Source organism: Lethenteron reissneri, chromosome 44, assembly GCF_015708825.2.
Source record: "Lethenteron reissneri isolate LAM-NWPU_2019-01 chromosome 44, ASM1570882v1, whole genome shotgun sequence".
NCBI classification, from domain to species: Eukaryota; Metazoa; Chordata; class Hyperoartia; order Petromyzontiformes; family Petromyzontidae; genus Lethenteron; species Lethenteron reissneri.
In genome coordinates this window covers 2,929,602-2,950,661 of record NC_083822.1, presented here as the reverse complement: position 1 = coordinate 2,950,661, position 21,060 = coordinate 2,929,602, and the positions used below count along the sequence as shown (strand labels likewise).

Genomic DNA, 21,060 nt, shown 5'->3' with positions numbered 1-21,060 from the left:
GCAGGGCTGTGCTACGTGGTGGCCGGCAGAGGGCAGTGCATCATAATTAAATGTACTGCGCTTCTTACTTTTCGTGGAGAGGCGATCATCCAGCAGTGGATTGGATTGAGAAACGGGCTTTGTTACACTTCAGTCTGCTCACCCCATCTGATCTCCCCCAATGCCCGCCCTCATCAAGACATAGAGAATTGATATTCACTTTTTAGTTGGATTATATTGAAGTGCAGCTGTTAATTACGAACAATAAGACAGGACAAACAAACTATGATCATCCATTATCATTGATAAATAAACTTAAACTTGATTCACGGATCCTATCATACATAAATTAATGCACTATCTGATACCGATAAAAGTTGAAGATAATAGTATGAACAGAGTTGTGGCGGTGGGTGTGAGTCCAGGATAATAGGGAGTGGACGAATAATGCCAGTTGCGGATAATGGGAGTGGCGGATAATGGGAGTGGCGGATAATGGGAGTTGCAAATAATGGCAGTCACGGATAATGTGAGTGGTGGAAAATGGGAGTAGCAGTTAATGCCTGTAGCAGATAATGGGAGTGGAAGGATAACATAAGTCATGGATAATGGCAGTCACAGATAATGGGAGTAGCGAATATTGGGAGTGGCGGATAATGGGAGTGGCGGATAATAGAAGTGGTGGATAATGGGAGTGGCGGATAATAGGAGTGGCAGATAATGTGAGTGGCGGATAATGGGAGTGGCGGGTAATGTGAGTGGCGGATAATGTGAGTGGTGGATAATAGGAGTGGCAGATAATGTGAGTGGCGGATAATGTGAGTGGCGGATAATGGGAGTGGCGGGTAATGTGAGTGGCGGATAATAGGAGTGGCAGATAATGTGAGTGGCGGATAATGTGAGTGGCGGATAATGGGAGTGGCGGGTAATGTGAGTGGCGGATAATGTGAGTGGCGGATAATGGGAGTGGCGGGTAATGTGAGTGGCGGATAATGTGAGTGGCGGATAATGTGAGTGGCGGATAATGTGAGTGGCGGGTAATGTGAGTGGCGGATAATGTGAGTGGCGGGTAATGGGAGTGGCGGATAATGGGAGTGGCGGATAATAGGAGTGGTGGGTAATGGGAGTGGCGGATAATGGGAGTGGCGGATAATGGGAGTTGCGGATAATAGGAGTGGTGGATAATGGGAGTGGCGGATAATGTGAGTGGCGGGTAATGTGAGTGGCGGATAATGTGAGTGGCGGATAATGGGAGTGGCGGGTAATGTGAGTGGCCAATAATGTGAGTGGCGGATAATGGGAGTGGCGGGTAATGTGAGTGGCGGATAATGTGAGTGGCGGATAATGTGAGTGCCGGGTAATGTGAGTGGCGGATAATGTGAGTGGCGGGTAATGGGAGTGGCGGGTAATGTGAGTGGCGGATAATGGGAGTGGCGGATAATGGGAGTGGTGGATAATGGCTGTTGACACGCGTGAAGAACGAGGCAGCCTATCGCACAGCGCCTGTGCTGAGAGACGACCAATCGGGCTGCCGCTGTTCGCCCGAGAGAGGAAGCCGCCAGCAACACGGCCCCTTGGACGCACGGGCGGATGAGCGTGCGCTGTTGAACATCGAGGTTCGTCATCGTTAACAACACAACGACGACGATAATAAATGATGTATCGTTAAGTAGCGCTGACTGAATTAAACACCAGGGTGGCGTTTGATTATCGCTGCATACGCAGTTAGCAGCAGCAGCATCATGCGGGGTAGCCTAAGCGCTTGCCCATTCCAGAGCCTTTTGTTAGAGCGATCGCATGCGACACTCGCCAAACATCGCAATTCTGTCGTGTTTTTTAACGAACTTAACCCTTAAACGTGCGACCAGATTATCTTTTAACTCCCCCTCTACACTGTAGATGTTGCACTTTAAAACAGAGCCGCGCGTGTTTATTGTCTGCAGTTTTCTTCCGTCCATTCACGGGCCCATCCAACCAGCCACGGCCCCCGCGTCGAGGAGGTGCCCGCCCTGCGGGAGCCGAGAGCGCCAACCCCGGCCGCGGATCTAGGCGAGGGTCGGTGTCTCGCGCGGGGCCTCGCACAAGTCGCGGCCATTTGAACGATCCGCAGTTTTGGTATTTTTGAGTAGCAGCAGCAGCAGCGGCTGTCGAGGCCGTGTGTGTACGCGACCGTGTGAACGATTTTCGACAAAGATGAGGTGGACGGCGAGGGTACAATGAGCCGTGGGAGTCCCGTCAAATCGTACGACTACCTGCTCAAGTTCCTCCTGGTGGGTGACAGCGACGTGGGCAAAGGGGAGATTCTGGCCACACTGAGCGAGGACGGGGAGGGAGAACCTCCGGGATTCTGCTCCGGAGTCGGTGAGACGATTGCATTCAATTCCCTCTCTCTGTCCCCCTTGGTCTCTTCTTCCTTTCCAGCGGTTTGGGGCTGGCACCTGGCGCATCGCGTTCTCGGTGTCTCTCTCTCGCTAGGGCCGTTCTTGACAATGTCAATACCAGTCGAGGTACTCCTCTTGTTGGAGTACCTCGGTTACAATATCCGTGATCCCAACCCGGGCATTCTCTCGTTCATACGAGGACTCGACCACGAATACGCACGGATAATTTGAAGTATTTGCCGAATAAGTCCGTTTGAATGTCATTACTCCTCCTCCTCCCACCCCGGATATTTTGAAGAACCGCGTTTTGCTGACCCCCGGATTAAGCAAATTAACGGATACACGAATTAACGGAGGATACACGGAGTTTGTGTGTTCATGAGCCAGTGGCAATGTTGAGGGCTGCGTGCCACGACGGGAGGGCTTCAAGAGTGGCTTTGTGTACGATTTACAACGCCTATAATGATGGAGTGAAGACCACAGTGTGATTTACGAAACTGTCCAGGGTGGGATTGGATGACCACAATCACGCCCTGCGGCTTGTCTTTAATATGAGATGCGCGCATCATCGGCTTGTTCATTGTACGATGCAGTTGATGGTACACCAGTGTCTTCGAAGAATGTCAAAGGCAGGAGGTGTGCGATGTTTGGATCTCGAATGTAGGTGTTTATTCCGGAGGTCTGCATTGTTCCACTCAGTTTGTCAGAGTTTAGTTTTTTCTGGATACGAGTGAGATTCCTGATGGATGTGGCTACTCGTCAGTAGGGTTACCACCTGTCCGGGGTTTTTTTTAATCGGCCTTTGTCTTATTTTATTTTTCCAGGGGGGGTGGTAGGCATGTCTTGAAGTTAGCACATGTTGGTGGTGCCGATGGTTCCGCCTGTGGTGTTGAAAGTGGTTGTTCTGAGGGTAATGGTGCTGCTGTTCATTCTGGTAAGGCTTTGCTAGTGGTGGTTTGCTCGAAATAATTGTGGTGGTATTTATGGTCGTTGTAATGGTGGTTGTTTACGAGGCAGCTGGAAGCTCTATTTGAAGTTAAGAAAGTAGCCACTGGGGGGCCATGCTCTGTAGCCAGGGCTGCCCACAAGGCTGTTGGCAAGAATAGTAAATGCATTCTTCCACTTTCCTCAAGTTTAGGGGGCAGTTGAACCCCCCCACCCCCCTCTGCTCCCTATGTTCTTACACTTGTTTTAGTCACATACTGTATTATAATAACGCAGTCCGCCTGCTGTATTTTTTCACCTGTTGCGATCGAAACGTGATTTTTTATTAGTTTATTATTTTTCTATCTACGTGACTTTACCGAAAGACCCAAGAGAATAGATGTACATTTCTGTCATGCCCATTTGGATTAGTGGTGGAAACTCCACAGTTGCACGACGTGTACCATTTTGTCCGTGGATACAGCCAGCCAGTATGTTTACTTGCCAAGTAATGCATGGCTGGCGTTGTGTGTTTTGACGAACCCAAAAGGGCCCTTAAGCCCTTAGCAAGTACAACTCCTTGAGACAAAGGAAACTCTTGAATGGCTTTGTTCATCTGTTTGGTGATTGTACCAGGGTGTAAGTACACAGGTCTAAAGCTGAAGTTGCGGTACTTAATAATGGCTGTATTGTACTGATGATTCCTAGTAAATATGAAAATAGCATACAGTTATATGACTGTCCTATTGCCATCTACAATAAAACTAATTTGAATATTTTAGTTGTCTAATACAAGGGTGTTTGCAATCTTGATTTGAAGCTTTCGTGACTGCAGGAATCCATACTCTTTGGTTCTTTCGGTAAAGTCACGTAGGTAGAAAAATAATAGATCACGACGTTTTGATCGCAACACAAGCAATCGTCATCAGGTGGGACAACCACAGCAAGAAAAAAAAGCCTACTTCAGCAGTTCTTTCTTGCTGTGGTTGTCCCACCTGATGACGATTGCTTGTGTTGCGATCAAAACGTCGTGATCTATTATTTTTCTACCTACGTGACTTTACCGAAAGAACCAAAGAGTAAGGATGTGTGCATCGTACATGAAGTGTGGTGGTGTCTCATGACATGCAAATCATGTTGGGCAATCCAATATTATGGTCAAAATCGCACCTTTTGCTGTCAAGAAATCACACTTTTGTGTGTGTGTTACTGATATTTTGTCCAGCCTGCACACTTTTATATCTGATGAGTTTTGCAACATTTACAAAGCGTTTTAGAATTTCATTCACCACAAGTATATGTGGTAAATGCAGGCATGATTCCTTGCAAAGGTTTCAGTTTGGTGTTTTAACATCTTAACACCTGCTTTATTGCCAGAAGTGGAAAAACCCTATGATCATAATTTAATACTGGCAAAGGAGGTCCCATGATGTAGCTGCTCACCCCGAGCTCTCAATGGCCTGATGGTGCTTTGTCTTTGTTCTGTTCGCCTTTTGGCGTCCTCTGGTCTCACACTGTTTGAGACTAGGCTCTAAAGAAAGCTGTCTCTGGTGTGGACCAATCGATTTCAAAGACAATGCACATACTGTCAGAGCATGTTTTTTTCTTTGCATGTTCACCACAAGTATATGTGGTAAATGCAGACATGATTCCTTGCAAAGGATTCAGTTTGGTGTTTTAACATCTTAATACCTGTTTTATTGCCAGAAAGCGGAAAACCTTGTTATCATAACGTGTTAGAATTTGCTGAAGTAAAAAAAAAATCTGAGTTTTAAAACCTGGAAATTACTGTTGAACATACACAATGAAGACATTTCAATTAGCATTGTAGATGTTGGGCGGTTGTTGGTTATAATGCTCATTATCAGCAGCCTCTATCAATTGCATAAGTATCATAGTAATTAATAATCGGTAATATAATTCATCATATTTAGTGACACTGACTTTACACCATCAACATCAGTGATGTCACCGGCAGATACAGCAAAGATGGCCACTAACAATGCATTGGTTAATAGGTTTAGACTGTTATGCTCAGATACATGCATAGAATGCTATGTTTAAGAGACATTTAATATTCATGTAAATGATAGAAAATGATGATCATGCTACATTTCGGTGAATAGAACAAAAGCATTTCTACAAACTGGACAAATATATGAAAAACAATCCAATGAGACCAAAAAATCATGACAGTCCATCGAGTTGCTTGGGGATTTCAATGCTACATGCCTAATGGCCACCATCAGCTTTAGTATCAGACACGTTGCCAGTATTGTTTTCATCAGCTATTCCCAGTCCTTTGTGAGATCACTGTGGGATCAAAGCCTTTACCATATTGGCGGCCCTACAGTGTCAAATTCTGTTCTTCCCGCATACTTTTGCTTCACCCCCCAATGCTCCATCTGTATCCACCTGGGTTGATCCCACATGTGTTCGACTTTTCTTAGATGCCATTCAAAGTAACTATTTTTGCTCCTCACTTGTCGCCTCATTGACATGTCCTGTCCTGAAGTCGTCTTGTTTAGTAGTAAAGGCAAAGGCAACGATTCCTGTTCTGCAGACCATGTGGCTGATCTGCCTACATATTACCACTCGCCACATGTATAATTATTGCGCAGTTACAATAAATAATAGTTTAAGATACTGTACTAATTGAGTAAAATGAATGTGCAGATGTTCCATTTGTTGAACGACATAGCATATGACTTCCATTGACAATAAGTTACTTCTCTAAATTTATACCGTCTCTTTAATGTTATTTTGTTTAATATACAAAACGTGTTTGAATGGTGTTCATAGCTTTTAATAGATTCTGACAAGGTACTCATGAATTATGATTATGCTGCTTTAGTGAGGTTGAAATTTCTGTTTGTGATGATCTGTTTAACACCGTTGATGCAGTTTCACTCTCGTGAATATCATGACTTGTTTTGATATACTGTTATAATTTCAATGCTTTTAATTGTTTTTTTTATCTGTAGGCGTAACCTGTAAAACAACAACAATCCTTCTGGATGGACGACGTATTAAACTCCAGCTCTGGTAACTTGGAACACAAGTACCGTAATTGTATAGAACAGTAAACATTTGTAACACAATCTGGTGCAACGGTAATAGCTGTTGTGCAGTAGCGAATGTTGAGCTTTTCATGCCCCAGTGAGATTCATTGTCACTTAAAAAATAGACAGTTTTTAGAAGCTAACCTCATACAAATCCCAATTTTAACTTCTCATCCAGCCGTAAATACGAGTAATTTTTTGCTTATACGTTGCTAACTCATAAATGTCTTGATCAATGAGGGTTTATTTACGTACCTATTTTTTTGTTTTAAGACATCGTTGAATATCCATTGTTTTTTCCTGGGAGGTGCACCAACAATTTACACATGGTTCTGAATTGTGTTCATGCAGGGACACGTCAGGACAGGGAAGGTTCTGTACAATCTTTCGCTCATACTCCCGTGGCGCACAGGTATTTGAGAATATATCATGCACGTTGCATCACCTCAAATTCTCCGCATTCAATTGTGAAATCACTTGCAAATGGCAGCAACCCGTGGTTTCCAAATAGCCGACCCATGAATATATTTTTTTTACACCATTACATTACTTCAATGTTTGTGACTGCCTTTATGATTGTCTAAGTAATGTTTATTTTCATTAGTATGTGCCTTTAAAAACGGCAATGATATAAATCATACAGGACGCACCACTGCTGTAGCGCCCTGATGAAAGACACAAAATATAAGCCTCTTAACATGTCCCAAGAGGCCTTTTTTTTCATTAGCAACTACAGTTGTGTTTTTTTTAATCTTTGGACTCTGTTGCTTCCAATAGGGCATAGTGTTGGTCTATGACATCACCAGTCGTTGGTCTTTTGATGGAATCGAGAGATGGATCAAAGAAATTGATGAGGTGAGAACGTTGGTCCTTTATTCCCAATTTAACCAGTTTACTTGCCTACACGTGTGACCCGAGACGAGTGAGAAGCAGCTAATAATTAAAAGTGCACGCATACAAGATGCAGTTAAGAGGGCAGTGGCAACCTAACCAAATGACAATCACATACTTTTCGATTTAAAGCTTTCGGGACTGCAGGGATTCATATTGTTTCTTTCGGTAAAGTCACGTAGAAGGGAAATAATAAAATAATAATAAATAAACAATACAATTCTCACATTGTTTTATTTTCATTATTTCCCTTCTACGTGACTTTACCGAAAGAACCAAGAATGTGAATCACATACTTAGTCAAATTATGCTCTATACAAATATGATCGAATCCAGCGATGTTGCTCTCTCACGTCTGATATATCTGGCTAGTGAAGACGTTTGGGTGTTTTTTATGTTATGTTAAATTGGCGTAACGATCCGTTTGTGACCTCGCGCGCACGCCTGCAGCATGCGCCAGGTGTGCCCCGAATCCTGGTGGGCAATCGCCTGCACCTAGCGTTCAAGCGGCAGGTCAGCACGGAGCAGGCGCAGGCCTATGCGGAGCGCCACAGCATGACCTACTTCGAGGTCAGCCCGCTGTGCAACTTCAACATCACCGAGTCGCTAACGCAGCTCTCGCGCATCGCCCTCATGCGGCACGGCATGGAGCGCCTCTGGAGGCCCAACCGAGGTAAGTATCGTCTGCGAAGCATCGCGTTGTGACAGCGAGAGTGTCGGCAGCACTATGAATGCCTTGGTGGCGAACGTGATTAATGTGCTCGGTCGTGGTGCCACAGTCCTGACATGTGATGCTGGGAGCGATGGAGATTGTGAAATATGTTGGAGTTGGCAGATGCTTGCCTCCTTTATGGGGCAATATTGTTACATTTCCCAGGTCAAAGCTGCACTGTGGATTAAAGGGATTTATTGGCCATAACTCGAAAAGTGTGTGAAATACCTCACCGCTATATGGAGATTCAATGTGTCCATACAACCAGTACACAGGTATGATGTATAGTTTATACGTGAAATGTGTTTTTGGTTTAATGGGATCATTTGTTTCGACTTCATCATGTTACATGAAATTTCGGGTGGAGCAGTGGTTAGCACAGTGCTTTATGAACCCAGCAACTTGAGCTTGATTCCAGTCTATGGCTAAGACCAGTGGTGAGTGATGTCTGAACGGGTCCGACGAACACACTTCATCAACCTCACTGACCATCTCGGTGAAACAAGGTCAGATAACTCCCAAGATCCAAAGGCATCATCCAGCAGTGGACAGATAGTCCTACGTCTTTTTTGGTGCAACTTAGTTTGCAAGTCTTATAATTTAAACTTTAATTATTTAATATTTATATTCATACTGAAATCTTTATATAGTAACACCGTTAAATATATTTTTCATTGTGAAATTGGACTAAAAATACATGTAAATATCGTTTATCTGATCCAGATTTTTAACGATATAAAAATTCCCAAAAATTGCTGGGAAATGGTTATTTCAATCTAAATTTCAAATGTTTTAATTTAGAACCTTTTATACCACATTATTTAAAATAGTACTAAAGGAGTTAAATCGGACATTAATTAATTGAAATGACTTAAGTAACATACTCCAGACATGAGCCAGGCTGATTGCTGAGTGAGATAGGCCAAGCAGACTGTCATTAAACAACCGGGTTTTGTGCTTCGACAATATAATATTCACTCGGGGAAACGTCTCCTATTTACATTTACACAAATAGAATGACGGGTCGACCACCACACGCGCCAGGGCTATGCCACGTGGTGGCCTGAAGAGGGCACTGCAGCAGAAGCCAATGTACTTTGCGTCTACATCTTGTGGAGAGGCCATCGTTCAGTCGTGGATTGACAAAAAGCTTGTACATAACAGTAGAATATGCAGCATGCTAATATTAATGAAAATGTGTTTGTCTTAATTGTGGAAAGACAGCAGAAACATTAAACGACTTTTTATTTTGAGATTGTGCTTTTACGTGTGCTGTACAAATGCTGGAAAATGTTAAACTATAGTAAGAGGGACGTTTCGTTGAGTGCAATTTCCAACTGTCAGCCAATCTTTTCACCCTCTCCCTACTTTGAAGTAGAACCATTGCCCAAACCATTCGGTGACTAAATATGTTGTTGTAAGACGGTGAAAGTGGTGGTTTTGTTTTTACAAATTTAACGATAGACGTAGTGCTTAACCTTTCCTTGACATGACAGGGTCCCTGGTAACACTAACGTGTATTATTCCTCAGTGCTGAGCCTGCAGGACCTGTGCTGCCGGTCCATCGTCTCGTGTACGCCAGTCCACCTCATTGACAAGCTGCCTCTCCCCGTGACGGTGAAGAGCCACCTCAAGTCCTTCTCGATGGCCAACGGAATGAACGCCTTCACCATGCACGGCCACTCTTACTTCCCACACACGAGCAACGCCGGGAAGAGGAGCAGTCTGAAGAAGTCTCCCTCCATCAAGGCCACACGGCCAGTGCTGTCCCCTCCCGAGAGCTGCACGAGGAACAGCTGTAAAATATCTTAGTCGTCAAAGCAAACCCCCGTCCTTGGTCTGAGAACCATTTTGTTGGCCCAGTCTTAATGTTATTGTGTTTCGTTCAGAGAGGACTCTTCGTCATGTTTGAAATGTTGTTTATGGGAGATTGTCAAAAAAAGTTACACTTTTAAAGGATTGTAGGTCATCCTATGCACTTTTTGCTATCAGTGTTTGGTCATCTTTGTGCAGGTGTGTATATGTACAAGTGTGCAACCTTGTGCACTGCTTTTGTTGAAGCTGAGCAAAACCGATTTGGATGGGGATAGTCATGATTTATTGTGGTGTTGAATTGACTGCAAACTTGTACAGTGTAAATATATTGACATGTACACTCGTGTACATATCTCTCGTAATGTTTTTCATCCTTTTTATGGCGTATAAAGATCTTCCTCAAGTTGGGTTTTTTAATACATGGTCAAGGTGATATTCACAAACAAGGTCTACTATGGGTATTTATTTGTAGTAGGTTTTTTTACGAATTCTCACGAATTTCTGGCTCTCAGTGATCTTCTATGGCTTCAGTCATGTCCTGAAGCGGTCATTTTGAGCTCGAAGATGCACCACTCTAAGAATATGTTTACAGGTTTTTAAAATATTTTAGGACATAAGCTTACACAGCTAACATATCGTGTGCAACACACTTAGTTACAGCAAGCAGAGCATGGGGAACTTTGGAGTGCCGTGCAAGCAACAGAGCCATTACACGTGCATCAAATGTTAGCCAATTTGATAGCTTTCATTTGTTTGGCTGTTTTGTGTGTTAATTATTGATAAAAAAAAGTGTACGTGTGATACTTGCTGTCATGATGTATTTTAATAGTGGCATGTGCCAACCGCAGTGTTCCATGTGCTTGACATGTTTATACGAAGCATAGATTTGTCCACCGTTATGCAATTGTCCAGCAATGCACAATGGTTTAAAACACTCAATTTATGTAGGTATAAAGTGTGTGTTTAGGCCGTTGTACACTAATAAATAGCTACAGCGCTGGAATCTGAAAATCGCAGCCTCCACAGACATGGCGTCTTAAAGTTAAGTGGTACACACATTTTAGTACGCAATCAATTTATGTAAAAAAAGTTGGGTCTGTGCATCTTGCTGTTGGCCTCGCATACAAATGTATTTTTTTGCAAAGTAGCATTGTGTCTGAGTGAAATGTGTAAGATGTGGCGGGCCTGCTTGTTGGGGGAACTGGTTTCAGCATTTGACATGGAGGGGAAGGATCAAGGAAAAGTAAATAGTTAAACAAATCTCTCTCTCTCCGACCTCGAGTTGGTGCATCCCATGGTGCATACATCATGCTGAGTATAGTCCTGGAGTTCTGTGGCACCATTTCAAGTGGGCAGGGAAGCTCTTGTCATTACAACGGATTAGTGCAGGTAATTTCGAAAACAATAGTGAACCAGAGGAAATGATTAGTTGCCCCAGCAAGTGCTGGCCTGTGGCCAGACCTGTTCTTCAGGAAGGCTATGTGGATTTCTTGGATGGAAAACCTGTGGAGCTTACCGCTTTTCTGATTTGGTTTCTGTTTTGGCGGACGGTATGCAACTGGAAGTAGGACAAGAAATGTACATTTGGTCGACCAGCTTGGCTTGGCCATTCGTGATGAGCAGCTAATAACCTTGATGTGATTAGAACCACAAGCCAAACACTACTACAGCAACCTGTGAGCAATACAGCTTCTTAATGAACAAGAAAACGGTGCAATCGGAGCAAATGTTCAACTCTGTCCTACGCCCCAATGTGGGCGACTCCAATTTGATTTGGCACGGCATCCCTGTTGTTTGGAGTGATCTGGTGAATTGTGTATTGCGTGGCACCAGAAATATAATATTTTTAGATCATTACAATTGCGTTGCACATGTTGGGCACATGTCAGTGCGAGACACACTCAGGAGTTCATGATCCGTGTTTTATTGACGTTTGACTTGATAGTCTGTTTCATTTTCATTGTGGAATTGTTTCAAGTGGTTTAACAGGTTTCATTTGAAACCAAAGATATTTTAATGTGCTTGTGAAGTGGACAATGGTGGTGTATTTTTCATGTAAAGTGTAACGCAATTTTGCTTAACTATTTCATAAGGGGATGACGAGTAATAGTGTGTTTTATAATACGTAGTTAATTTGATAATTATAATATGTATATAAACTTTAATAAAATAGTGCTGTTGAAATTGATTGTACCTTTAGCCAGTTTTGAAAGCACATTTGCAGATCTATGCAAAAAGACTTAAAAAAGAACATTTAGTAGTAAGAGTGCATGATGTTATTGTTTCATGCATACCATAATCTGGATTGTTTTTATTTTGAATGGGCATTGACATGTATATTAAATGTTCCTGTTGGACAACAATATTAGTTGATTGAGTTTGTTGTCAAAAACGAGGGACTTTTGTTATAGACTTATGAACCAAATTAGTTGGAAAAACTTCACACACTCCAGAGCATCTGTTAAACACTCAGCTTTTCGTGTCTTGTGAGAAAGCTGGCAAACCAAAACAAACTTAAAATTTTCAACAATGTATTTTAAACCGGCAGTTTTTTTTATTCCATGCACCGTTGGCAGGACAATATTTTTTCATGACATCAGCACTTAAGTAGTTAAAAGTTATTGCAAAACTCACCATCAGCCAAGAGTGGTCATCCTATGGATATTTCCTCCCTCCCCACCACAGAGGTGGAGTTTAAAACACCGACTCGAGGCTATCAACAGATGGGCGCTGCTTAAATGGTCGTGGAGGAAGACATCTGATCTGTGTAACATGTTTTCAAAATGTGTCTTGTTGCATACGTTCAGGTTTAACTTTGTATATTTATCTCTATCAAACAACTCGGTACATCACCACAAGTGTTGTCTTCAAGGTTTGCCATCACAATTTGGTCTGCCTTTCGGCTTCAATATTTGTTAATATTAAAATATAAAGCTCAGTCCCAGAGGGCTTGTACTGTGTTGTATTTTACCCAGTAAATCCTAAATCGGGGTCCGCATGAATTGGGCATGTTTACTGTGCACCGTATCTGTAAAATATAAATGCATTTAGCCATGTACTGACATTGGCCTTGCATATAGATTCTAGCAACATCTCTTTCTGCATTAGTACTGATAGAGTGTTAATGTGTAAAGGTTAGGGCATGAAAAAACGATAGGAAGAGGAAATGATCGATGAATTTAATTTATTGACGCTTGAAAAACTACACCCTTTGGTAAATTAAAATAAATACATAGTTAAACAATATATATGCAAGCCCCATCAATGGGGAAAAAGTCTTACTTCCTGAGGTTGATACAGTATATCAAAAAGTCTTGAAAATTATTTATACAAAGGCGTGTGTAGCTGCTTCAACTTTAAAATCACAAGCTGTTGAAAAAATTGTATTTTGGTAAATTATAATAATACAAATGAAGTGGCGGTAGCTGTACGGTTGTGCACTATTCTTAAACATGTTTTTTTGTTAATTAATGACGTGTAGCTAATATTTGACTTTGTTATTTCATTGACCACACATTTGGTACTGAGGAAACATGTACGGTGGCGAGATGTGAACTACATCCCCTGATATGCTGGAGGTCGTGGCTTCGATCCCGACCCTGACGCCTCTATATTTGAAGTTTGTGTCTCCCCATGGTCACGTGGATTTTTCTCCGGGTCCTCCGGGTTTCCCCTCCACATTTAGAAACCTGATTAAGAGCATTTGGCTGCTATAATTTCCACATGATAAGCCACTTCGTTGAGCCACTTGTGGCCAGGTGAAAAAAGTTATATATCTTAATTGGCCTTACCTGATAAAATAAAAAATAATGCGGCTCATTGTCACACCGCCAACGTCTTCAAGAAATGTCCAAGCCATAGGGTGCAATGTTTGGGTCTCAAATGAGGTGTTGATTTCCGGACGTCCACGTTGTTCCACTTTGTTCACCAGCGTTTTTCGGGATCTGGGTGAGATTCCAGGATGGCGACAGGATGATACCAGACGGCATGATATATTATGACCTCAGCACGGGACCGGTACAAAGTTCAAATACATCGACATCACTCCAGAGAAGACAGTCTTGTTGCGGTAATGCACCGTTTTTAGTTATTTATGGAGTAATTTAAATAATTGGATTTTAGGAAGTTTAAAAATATATTTAATTAGGTCCCTTGTGAATGCCATTGGATTTCAAGTGAAGCAGTAATATGCTGTCAAACCATCTGTTCAAGCTTTGGGGAGCTCATTGAATTGTGCCACCTTTTGACCCATTGCCTTTGTGGCAGTAAGCACAGCTGCTACGTTGGTGATTGCTATTGATTACAAAGCGAGACGACGACATAAGCAACAACTGGTCATGCAATCACATGCTGTCATATCCGAATGTGGTTAAATGTTGAATTTTATCCTAGGCTAAATAAACATCTAACCTAGCAGAAGCAATCTGACGCCACTCTATATTACTGCATCACAGTTCTTCTTGATGTCCCACGTAATAAAACAAACATTCGAATTTTTTTTTAAACCAGTGGAATGCAAATATCTTGCTGAATCAGCTGTAACAACTAGATTTGTGCAAACAAATGATATCCATATTCAGAGATTAATCCATGGTTTAATACTGCATTTGAATCGCGGGATCATGAGAAAAGGCGATGATATTCGGTTGCAATTGGGTACAAAAAAGTGGTCGATTATAATCGTTTGTAAATGAATCTACTTAATCCGCGACTCGTCCCATCTCATACCTGTCAACCCATCCGGTTTACCCGTAGTCTTGAACAGGGAAATTGAGTTTTCAGGTCCATACGGCGTCCAGCCGTTTCAATACGGGCAAAAAAAATGTATATTTGTGTTTCTCCCTTGCGATGGGACTTTGTAGAATGAACGTCGAGATGTATAAGGGCACGGGGTGATCAATACGTTCTGAATCGGTCTGTAATAAGGTAGGCACTGACAAGGGGTTGACAGGGATGCCATTTCCAATTCTAAATGCCTAGGCAACCCCCCCACCCCCTCAACCCCCGTCATGGAGATTTAACTTGTGTTGTTTCCCTCTGCGGGCCAATCTATACAACTGCAACATGGTATTGTAGGCAATCCAAAGCCATTATTCACAAGCTGTGTGGACAATACAGTTCCGTGCTGTGTTGTCAAATACAACCTAATGAGAGTGAAATTCGTATCGTCCACCTTCAACTGCAGTTGCGTGGACGTGCCCTCTGCAAATGCATAACTCCTCTGGGCTTAAGCCCCAGGGCAAAGTGAAACCGTCCAACTTGCCAACACCGGACTACACACATGCCTCCGGCACTGTATTAGACTCAGTGCAATACTGCAAACATTTCATGAAGTGCATGCTAACACGTAGAAAGGTCCACATTTAAATCAAATACTTGCAGCCGCTACATGGTGATGAAAAAAATGTCTAAAGTTGCCAAGACTGATGATGCACACTTAAGCTCAACCGTGAAGTTGAGCTTAAGTGTTTCAAGGTGTGGGGGGGGGGGAGCACACATCGACGCACGTGGCGGTTGGGGGTGGGGCGAACAATCAATGTCAAGCAAATGGTAAACACAATGAACAATCGATGGTGAGTTCTGCTTTGTCTTTTTGATTTCTGCTTCAGCTACCCCATCACCACCCCGTGTCCATGAAAAAAGGTTGTGACACCCAACCCTGAATTATACATATTTGAAAATTGTATCAACAATTTTTTTTCCCGATTAGAAGAAATCAGAAGGCGGGGGGGGGGGGTCCTCATCCCTGTTCTGACTCCCCCCTACCCCGAACGCGGCTGGGCTGCTTTAGCCACTCCCGAAGAACATTCTTTACATTCGCAGGTCACTCGTTTATTTTGTTTCTTTTGTATCGTGACGATCACCCGAGAGGGACGTGTGTTCACGCTCTTTTTTCCGTCATTTAAAGCACATTTAGGGTGACTAATGTGTTTCTTCACGAGGGCGTGTGGCGTGGGTGTGTCAGAAGCAGTGCGTTCCAGTTTGGGCCGCGGGTCTGGGTCGGTTTGGTCCAGCGCAGAGCAGATCCAGCGCTCTGGTATGTTGTTACCTTTGGGAAAGTAAAAAAAAGCCAAACCATCAGGTTCACTCACCCGATAGGGAACTTGCCTTTTCATGCCAACTTAAAAAAAAAACGATGCCAGAGCCGTGTAAAAAAAATGTTGTGCAAAAAAGTGTACATACCACAGCTTTCAGAAGTTGTGTTTTCCGTGGTACGTCTGTGATATCTGATTTGCAACTTGAGTGGGCTTCTCTCAGTGATCTAACCACTGTAACTTGTTTGATATGTTTACGTGTGTGTTATAAAACTAAACTATTCAAACTTTTTTTTATTTTACCAGGTAAAGCTCACTGAGCTGGAGAGCGCTTTTTCAGAAGCGACCTGACCATCACAAATGACAACTCAACGAAGTGGCTTGTCATCGTGTGGGAATTTATAGCAGCCAAAATACTCGACTCGCGTGGTGTTAATTCGTAATGTGGAGGGAAAAACCGGAAGACCTGGAGAAAAATCCACGCGACCACAGGGAGAACATACAAACTCCAAATACGCAGGCGTCGGGATCGGGATCGGGATCGACCCCACGACCGACTTGCATACCAGGCGAGGGAGTTCACATCTCGCTACCGCGCCGTCCCCTACCTATTTGGGTGCTATTGCAGTTAATGGTTCGCAGAGCGAACTTTGCAATACAGAAGTCGCCAATTCGATCTCCCCGCACGGCAGTTTAAACGATCGGCAAGTTGATTAAATATTAGCAAATGCAAATGGTCATTTTTAGCCGAGTTTGGAGCTCCAAGTTTTCGGAAACATTTCATCAATTTGGATGGTTTTCAATAGGACACGTTGCGAATAACGCAACACCATCATCAAGTTTTGTTCATATTGGATCATCATTGCGAGCGTCAGTGCCTCCTCCGTTACGAACGGGACAGAGTTATTAATAACATAAACGCTTTCAACCTTAGTTGGTAAGCGTACACAACGCACAGGGTTATGCAGTTATTAAATTTCTGCTGGAATGCTGAGAGCAAAAGGTAAGTTGAGTGGTTTTCTGGACAACATAAATATATCCCATCTAACGGCTGTGTCCACACTGCTGACATTACATACCGGGCAGCAAATACACAATTTCAATTTTAAACGCACAGGGAGCGAAAGCCCACTCTAAGCAAATTTGTATTTTTTTTTGTGCCATAAGCAAATGTGTGCCGTCTGCTAATTAGAATGTGTTCTCTGTGTGGGCGCAGGGAGACGGTGAGTGCTCGACATTGTCCCTGAATCTCAAAGCGGAGAGTGTTTCTCGTCTCATTTTAATTGCATTCGTTCTATTAACAAATCGCCCATTTGTCAAGCAACTATAATAAATGGGGGCCGACCCACGCGGCGCTGTACCGTGGGGATGTAATTGACCACACTGCACCGCGCCGATCAGTGCGGGTTTGCGAAAGTGGGCAGCATAAAAAAACGTACAAGCATAGAAGCACAGTACAACAATGGATTGTGCTCGCTATGTTCACGGTGGCCGCCCGTTCAAACACTTTACAGGCTGAACGCTTCTTCGCAAATGAGTTCATCATGCACATTCTGGGTGATTTTGTTCATAGGCACTCTATTAACACAATCACGAAAATGTGTGATCGGCATGCATATTTCATACACACGTGTGTATGTTTAATTTACATCTCACCACACAGTGGTGAGAATTTACATCTCACCAAATTACCTCGCCTGGTATGCAGGAGGTAGTGAGTTCGATCCTGACCCTGACGCCTGCTGTATATTTGGAGTTTGCATGTTCTCCCTGTGGTCGCGTGGATTTTTCTCCGGGTCCTCCGGGTTTTCCCTCCACATTTAGAAACGTGCGTTTAGAGTATTTGGCTGTTATAAATGTCCACATGAGCTTTCATTTGTAGCCAGTTCGCTTCTGAAAGAGCTCTATAGCAGCTCAGTGGGCCTTACCTGGTAAAATAAAAAAAATAGTTTAGTGTGCAAGGTAGCCAGTGGACAACGGTGCATAACTGGATTACTGAATCCATCTGTACAAACCATGATTATTTGTGGCTTTCTCCAAGTACTCCAGTTTCCTGACACATGCAAGACGCACAATGGAGCATTGATAACCACTGGATATGTGGTACAATTCTAAATGTTATCTACCCCAGAGGGATGATGGGTTTGAAACAAGACTTGGACTCGCAACCTTCCGATTGCGAGCCACTTGGTCTGTAACTGGCGTTTACTCGGATCGAATTGAGGTGTTTTTTTATGGCAGAGGTGCACTGTTGGCAAAACACAATGCTATTAAAGTACACCTCGTTAATGTGGTAAAATAACCAACCCACTGAGTCACCACCGCATGTGCAAAATGAGCTGTTTGCCTGGATATCTGATAGGTGGACGATTAAACTCACCCCGCCACCCGCCACCGCCCTCACAGCGTACATTCTGGGAAGCGTGACCTGGCCGACCTATTGGAGAGACGGTCAATTTGCCCCAGAATGGGAAGCAAAAGAGCCCAATGCACTCAAAGGAGGCGATTGCATAGAACTGCATTGTGTGGCCAGCAAAAGGCTGGCTTACCCTCCACAATAACTGGATGCCTATACAGGTCACCCACCATACGTCGATGGTGATTAATTGTGAGCAGACAGATCCAGGTATTGCGGTTTCTTGCACCAAAAACCGCAGGATGTACATGCATCTTATGTGCATGCATAATGTATGTTGATTACCCAATTAATAACCCAACCGGTATTGGATATCCATTGTAATGTATATGACTACATTCACCCCCCCCAACCCCGTCATCTGGCCTCGCACCTGATTGGCTCACAATTGATGACATCATCACATCTATCCCTCTATTTCAGAGCGAAACAGGAGGATTTCTCCACAACTCTGGCTGTCGCCTGATGATGCTGGTTGCAATTCCTGCCGAAGCGTCGTACTCGAATTGGAAATGTTGTGGCTTTACTCTCCAACACACCGGTGTTGTTGTATTAGTAACGAATTGGCATGTTATGTTTACGTGACAAACCTTACTAATTGGCTGTGTCATGTGGTGGCGGGTTTAACGACACATTTATATTTACGCCATCTAACCCAAAACCTCTATTATGGATGATATTGGATCGCGAAAGCCTCCTACCACGACGACGACTACTACTACGTGTTAAACCTGGCCTGACCCTGTGTGCCGAGCGCACTTTGTTTCGTCAACACGTTTAACGTGGGTGAGTGATTGCCCACGATGATTGTTCGTGCTTGTGTAACAACTCCAACTAAATCAGTCGTGTCTCCCCCCCCCCCCCCCCCCTCTTTATTTGCGTTATAATTCCCGGGTATATGTTTAACATCGTAGTGTGCTGTAATGCGATATCTTTACAAAGTATATTTAAAAGTTATAATAAAGATGCCTTTATATTTAAAAAGAAAGAAAAACGGTAAGATGCAGGCCTGCCAATGGCTGGCTCACACCACTGCGAGTGGGAATTCAGGTCTGGAGAGCACCTCGACAGGGGATTGTGGCCAACTCCACCACTCTGGCCAGACGACTTTGGAAGAGTTGAGAGCTCCAACACGTCACCCTACAGCACGTGACCTGCTGATCAACTCTGGTGCATCCATTTTCTTTAACGTGGACAGTGACATTGGCTTCAACGGCCGCTCCAGCAGATTTAATGAAACCATCGACCACAACGCCAAGTGGCGACAACCATTGCAACGATCACAGTGGGCATTGCACCTCTTACAAAATGTCAGGCCAGCTGTGGCACCACAGGCCCAAATACCCCCAAGAGAGGCACTTCACTCGGGCACATTCTCGTGGTGGCCTTTCCACCAACAGCGGCATGAGAAATCAACTGCAGGGGCGCATGGTGTCCACGCATACTCTTCCTGACGTAACTCGGTAAGCTTATTAACCGTTACATTACCGTAATGGCTGTTTTGTGTAAACCACGTTCACCGTGTCATAAACTTAATGTTCTGTATCTTCATTAAAATCTCTGATGGGTCAATGGTTGCTGAAGCTGGTTCAAGCAGTGGTGGTGATGGCTCATTGAGCAGAACGCATTCTTTGGGACCCCCTCTCCATTTATAAACTCCTAGTGAGACGACAGAAGGGATACATACACGAGATAGAGATGTAGCAAGATGAGAGGAATGTGGACACAATATAGTGAGAGAAAGACAGCTACAGATGAGACAAATGTAGTGAAATGAAAGAGATGATAAATAGAGAGATGCAGTGAGATGAGAGGTTATAGCTGAGAATAAGATAGAGGTGATACATTAATTAGCTTATTTTGTTTATTTTTGTTAATGTTGATTAGGATCAGAATTTTGGTGCATCTGATATTTGGTGCATTGCTCAAAACATTTTTGGGGCTTTAATTTGTTTTAATGCACCACTGGGTTAAAGAATACACATTTGCTGTTACTTTTCTAAATACACATGGTTTTTCAATTGCATGTGATGATAAGTATTAATTATTTATACTTTTCTGTGCAACCAATAAGAACATGAGTATTTTTTTTTATATTTGTCATATTGGCATAGCTGTTTGTACTGAAAGTATAAAAAAAGTCTTCAGAATATTTGAAAAACACTATTCAACACACACGTTGTCAGTTGTTATATTCAGAATAGGTTTTCCCCTTTTTTCTGGCAACAAAACAGGTGTTGAGATGTTAAAACACCAAACTGAAACCTTTTACAAGGAATCATGTCTGCATTAACCACAACACTTGTGCTCAGAATGCAAACAAAAAACACTCTGATAATATATGCATTGTCTTTGAAACTGATTGGTCCACCCAAGAGACAGCTTTCTTTGGAGCCTGGTCCCGAACGGTGCTAGACCAGAGGACGCCAAAAGGTGAACGCCAAAAGGCCAAAAGGTGTCCGCTGGTCGAACACCGTTTGGAACTAGGCTCAAAAGAAATATGTCTCTGGTGTGGATTAATCAGTTTCAAGGACAATGCATATATTCAGTGATTTTTGCATTCTGATCACAAGTATTGTGGTTAATGCAGACATTTTTCCTCGTGAAAGGTTTCACAGTTTGGTGTTTTAACAACTCAACATTGATTCTTGGTTCTTTCGGTAAAGTCACGTAGAAGGGAAATAATAAAATAATACAAATAAAACAATAAAATGTAATTTTTTTCCCCTTCTACGTAAATCCCTGCAGTCACGAAAGCCTTAAATCGAAACTCGCTAGTTTTGTTGCCAGAAAAAAGGGGAAACCCTATTATCATATTTTGGTACTGGCAAAGGAGGTCCCATGA

The 21,060-nt window shown here is 43.1% G+C and overlaps 1 protein-coding gene across 1 annotated transcript; it reads left to right on the top strand.

Moving 5' to 3' along the window:
- Nucleotides 1-1,437: 1,437 nt before the first annotated feature.
- Nucleotides 1,438-13,042, top strand: LOC133353471 (ras-related protein Rab-40B-like). The gene is made up of 7 exons (XM_061569748.1): nt 1,438-1,595; nt 1,923-2,340; nt 6,269-6,329; nt 6,698-6,758; nt 7,124-7,201; nt 7,688-7,910; nt 9,481-13,042. Exons 2-7 carry the CDS (start codon nt 2,196-2,198, stop codon nt 9,759-9,761), a joined length of 849 nt encoding a protein of 282 aa, XP_061425732.1. The 5' UTR covers nt 1,438-1,595; nt 1,923-2,195; the 3' UTR covers nt 9,762-13,042.
- The last annotated feature ends 8,018 nt before the right edge of the window (nt 13,043-21,060 follow it).

Excerpts from the sequence above, each read along its gene's own strand:
- LOC133353471 (XM_061569748.1), top strand. The coding sequence starts at position 2,196 with ATGAGCCGTGGGAGTCCCGTCAAATCGTACGACTACCTGCTCAAGTTC. Across the intron at positions 6,330-6,697 it reads CGTATTAAACTCCAGCTCTG|GGACACGTCAGGACAGGGAA; the intron begins GTAACTTGGAAC and ends GTGTTCATGCAG. Across the intron at positions 6,759-7,123 it reads CATACTCCCGTGGCGCACAG|GGCATAGTGTTGGTCTATGA; the intron begins GTATTTGAGAAT and ends TGCTTCCAATAG.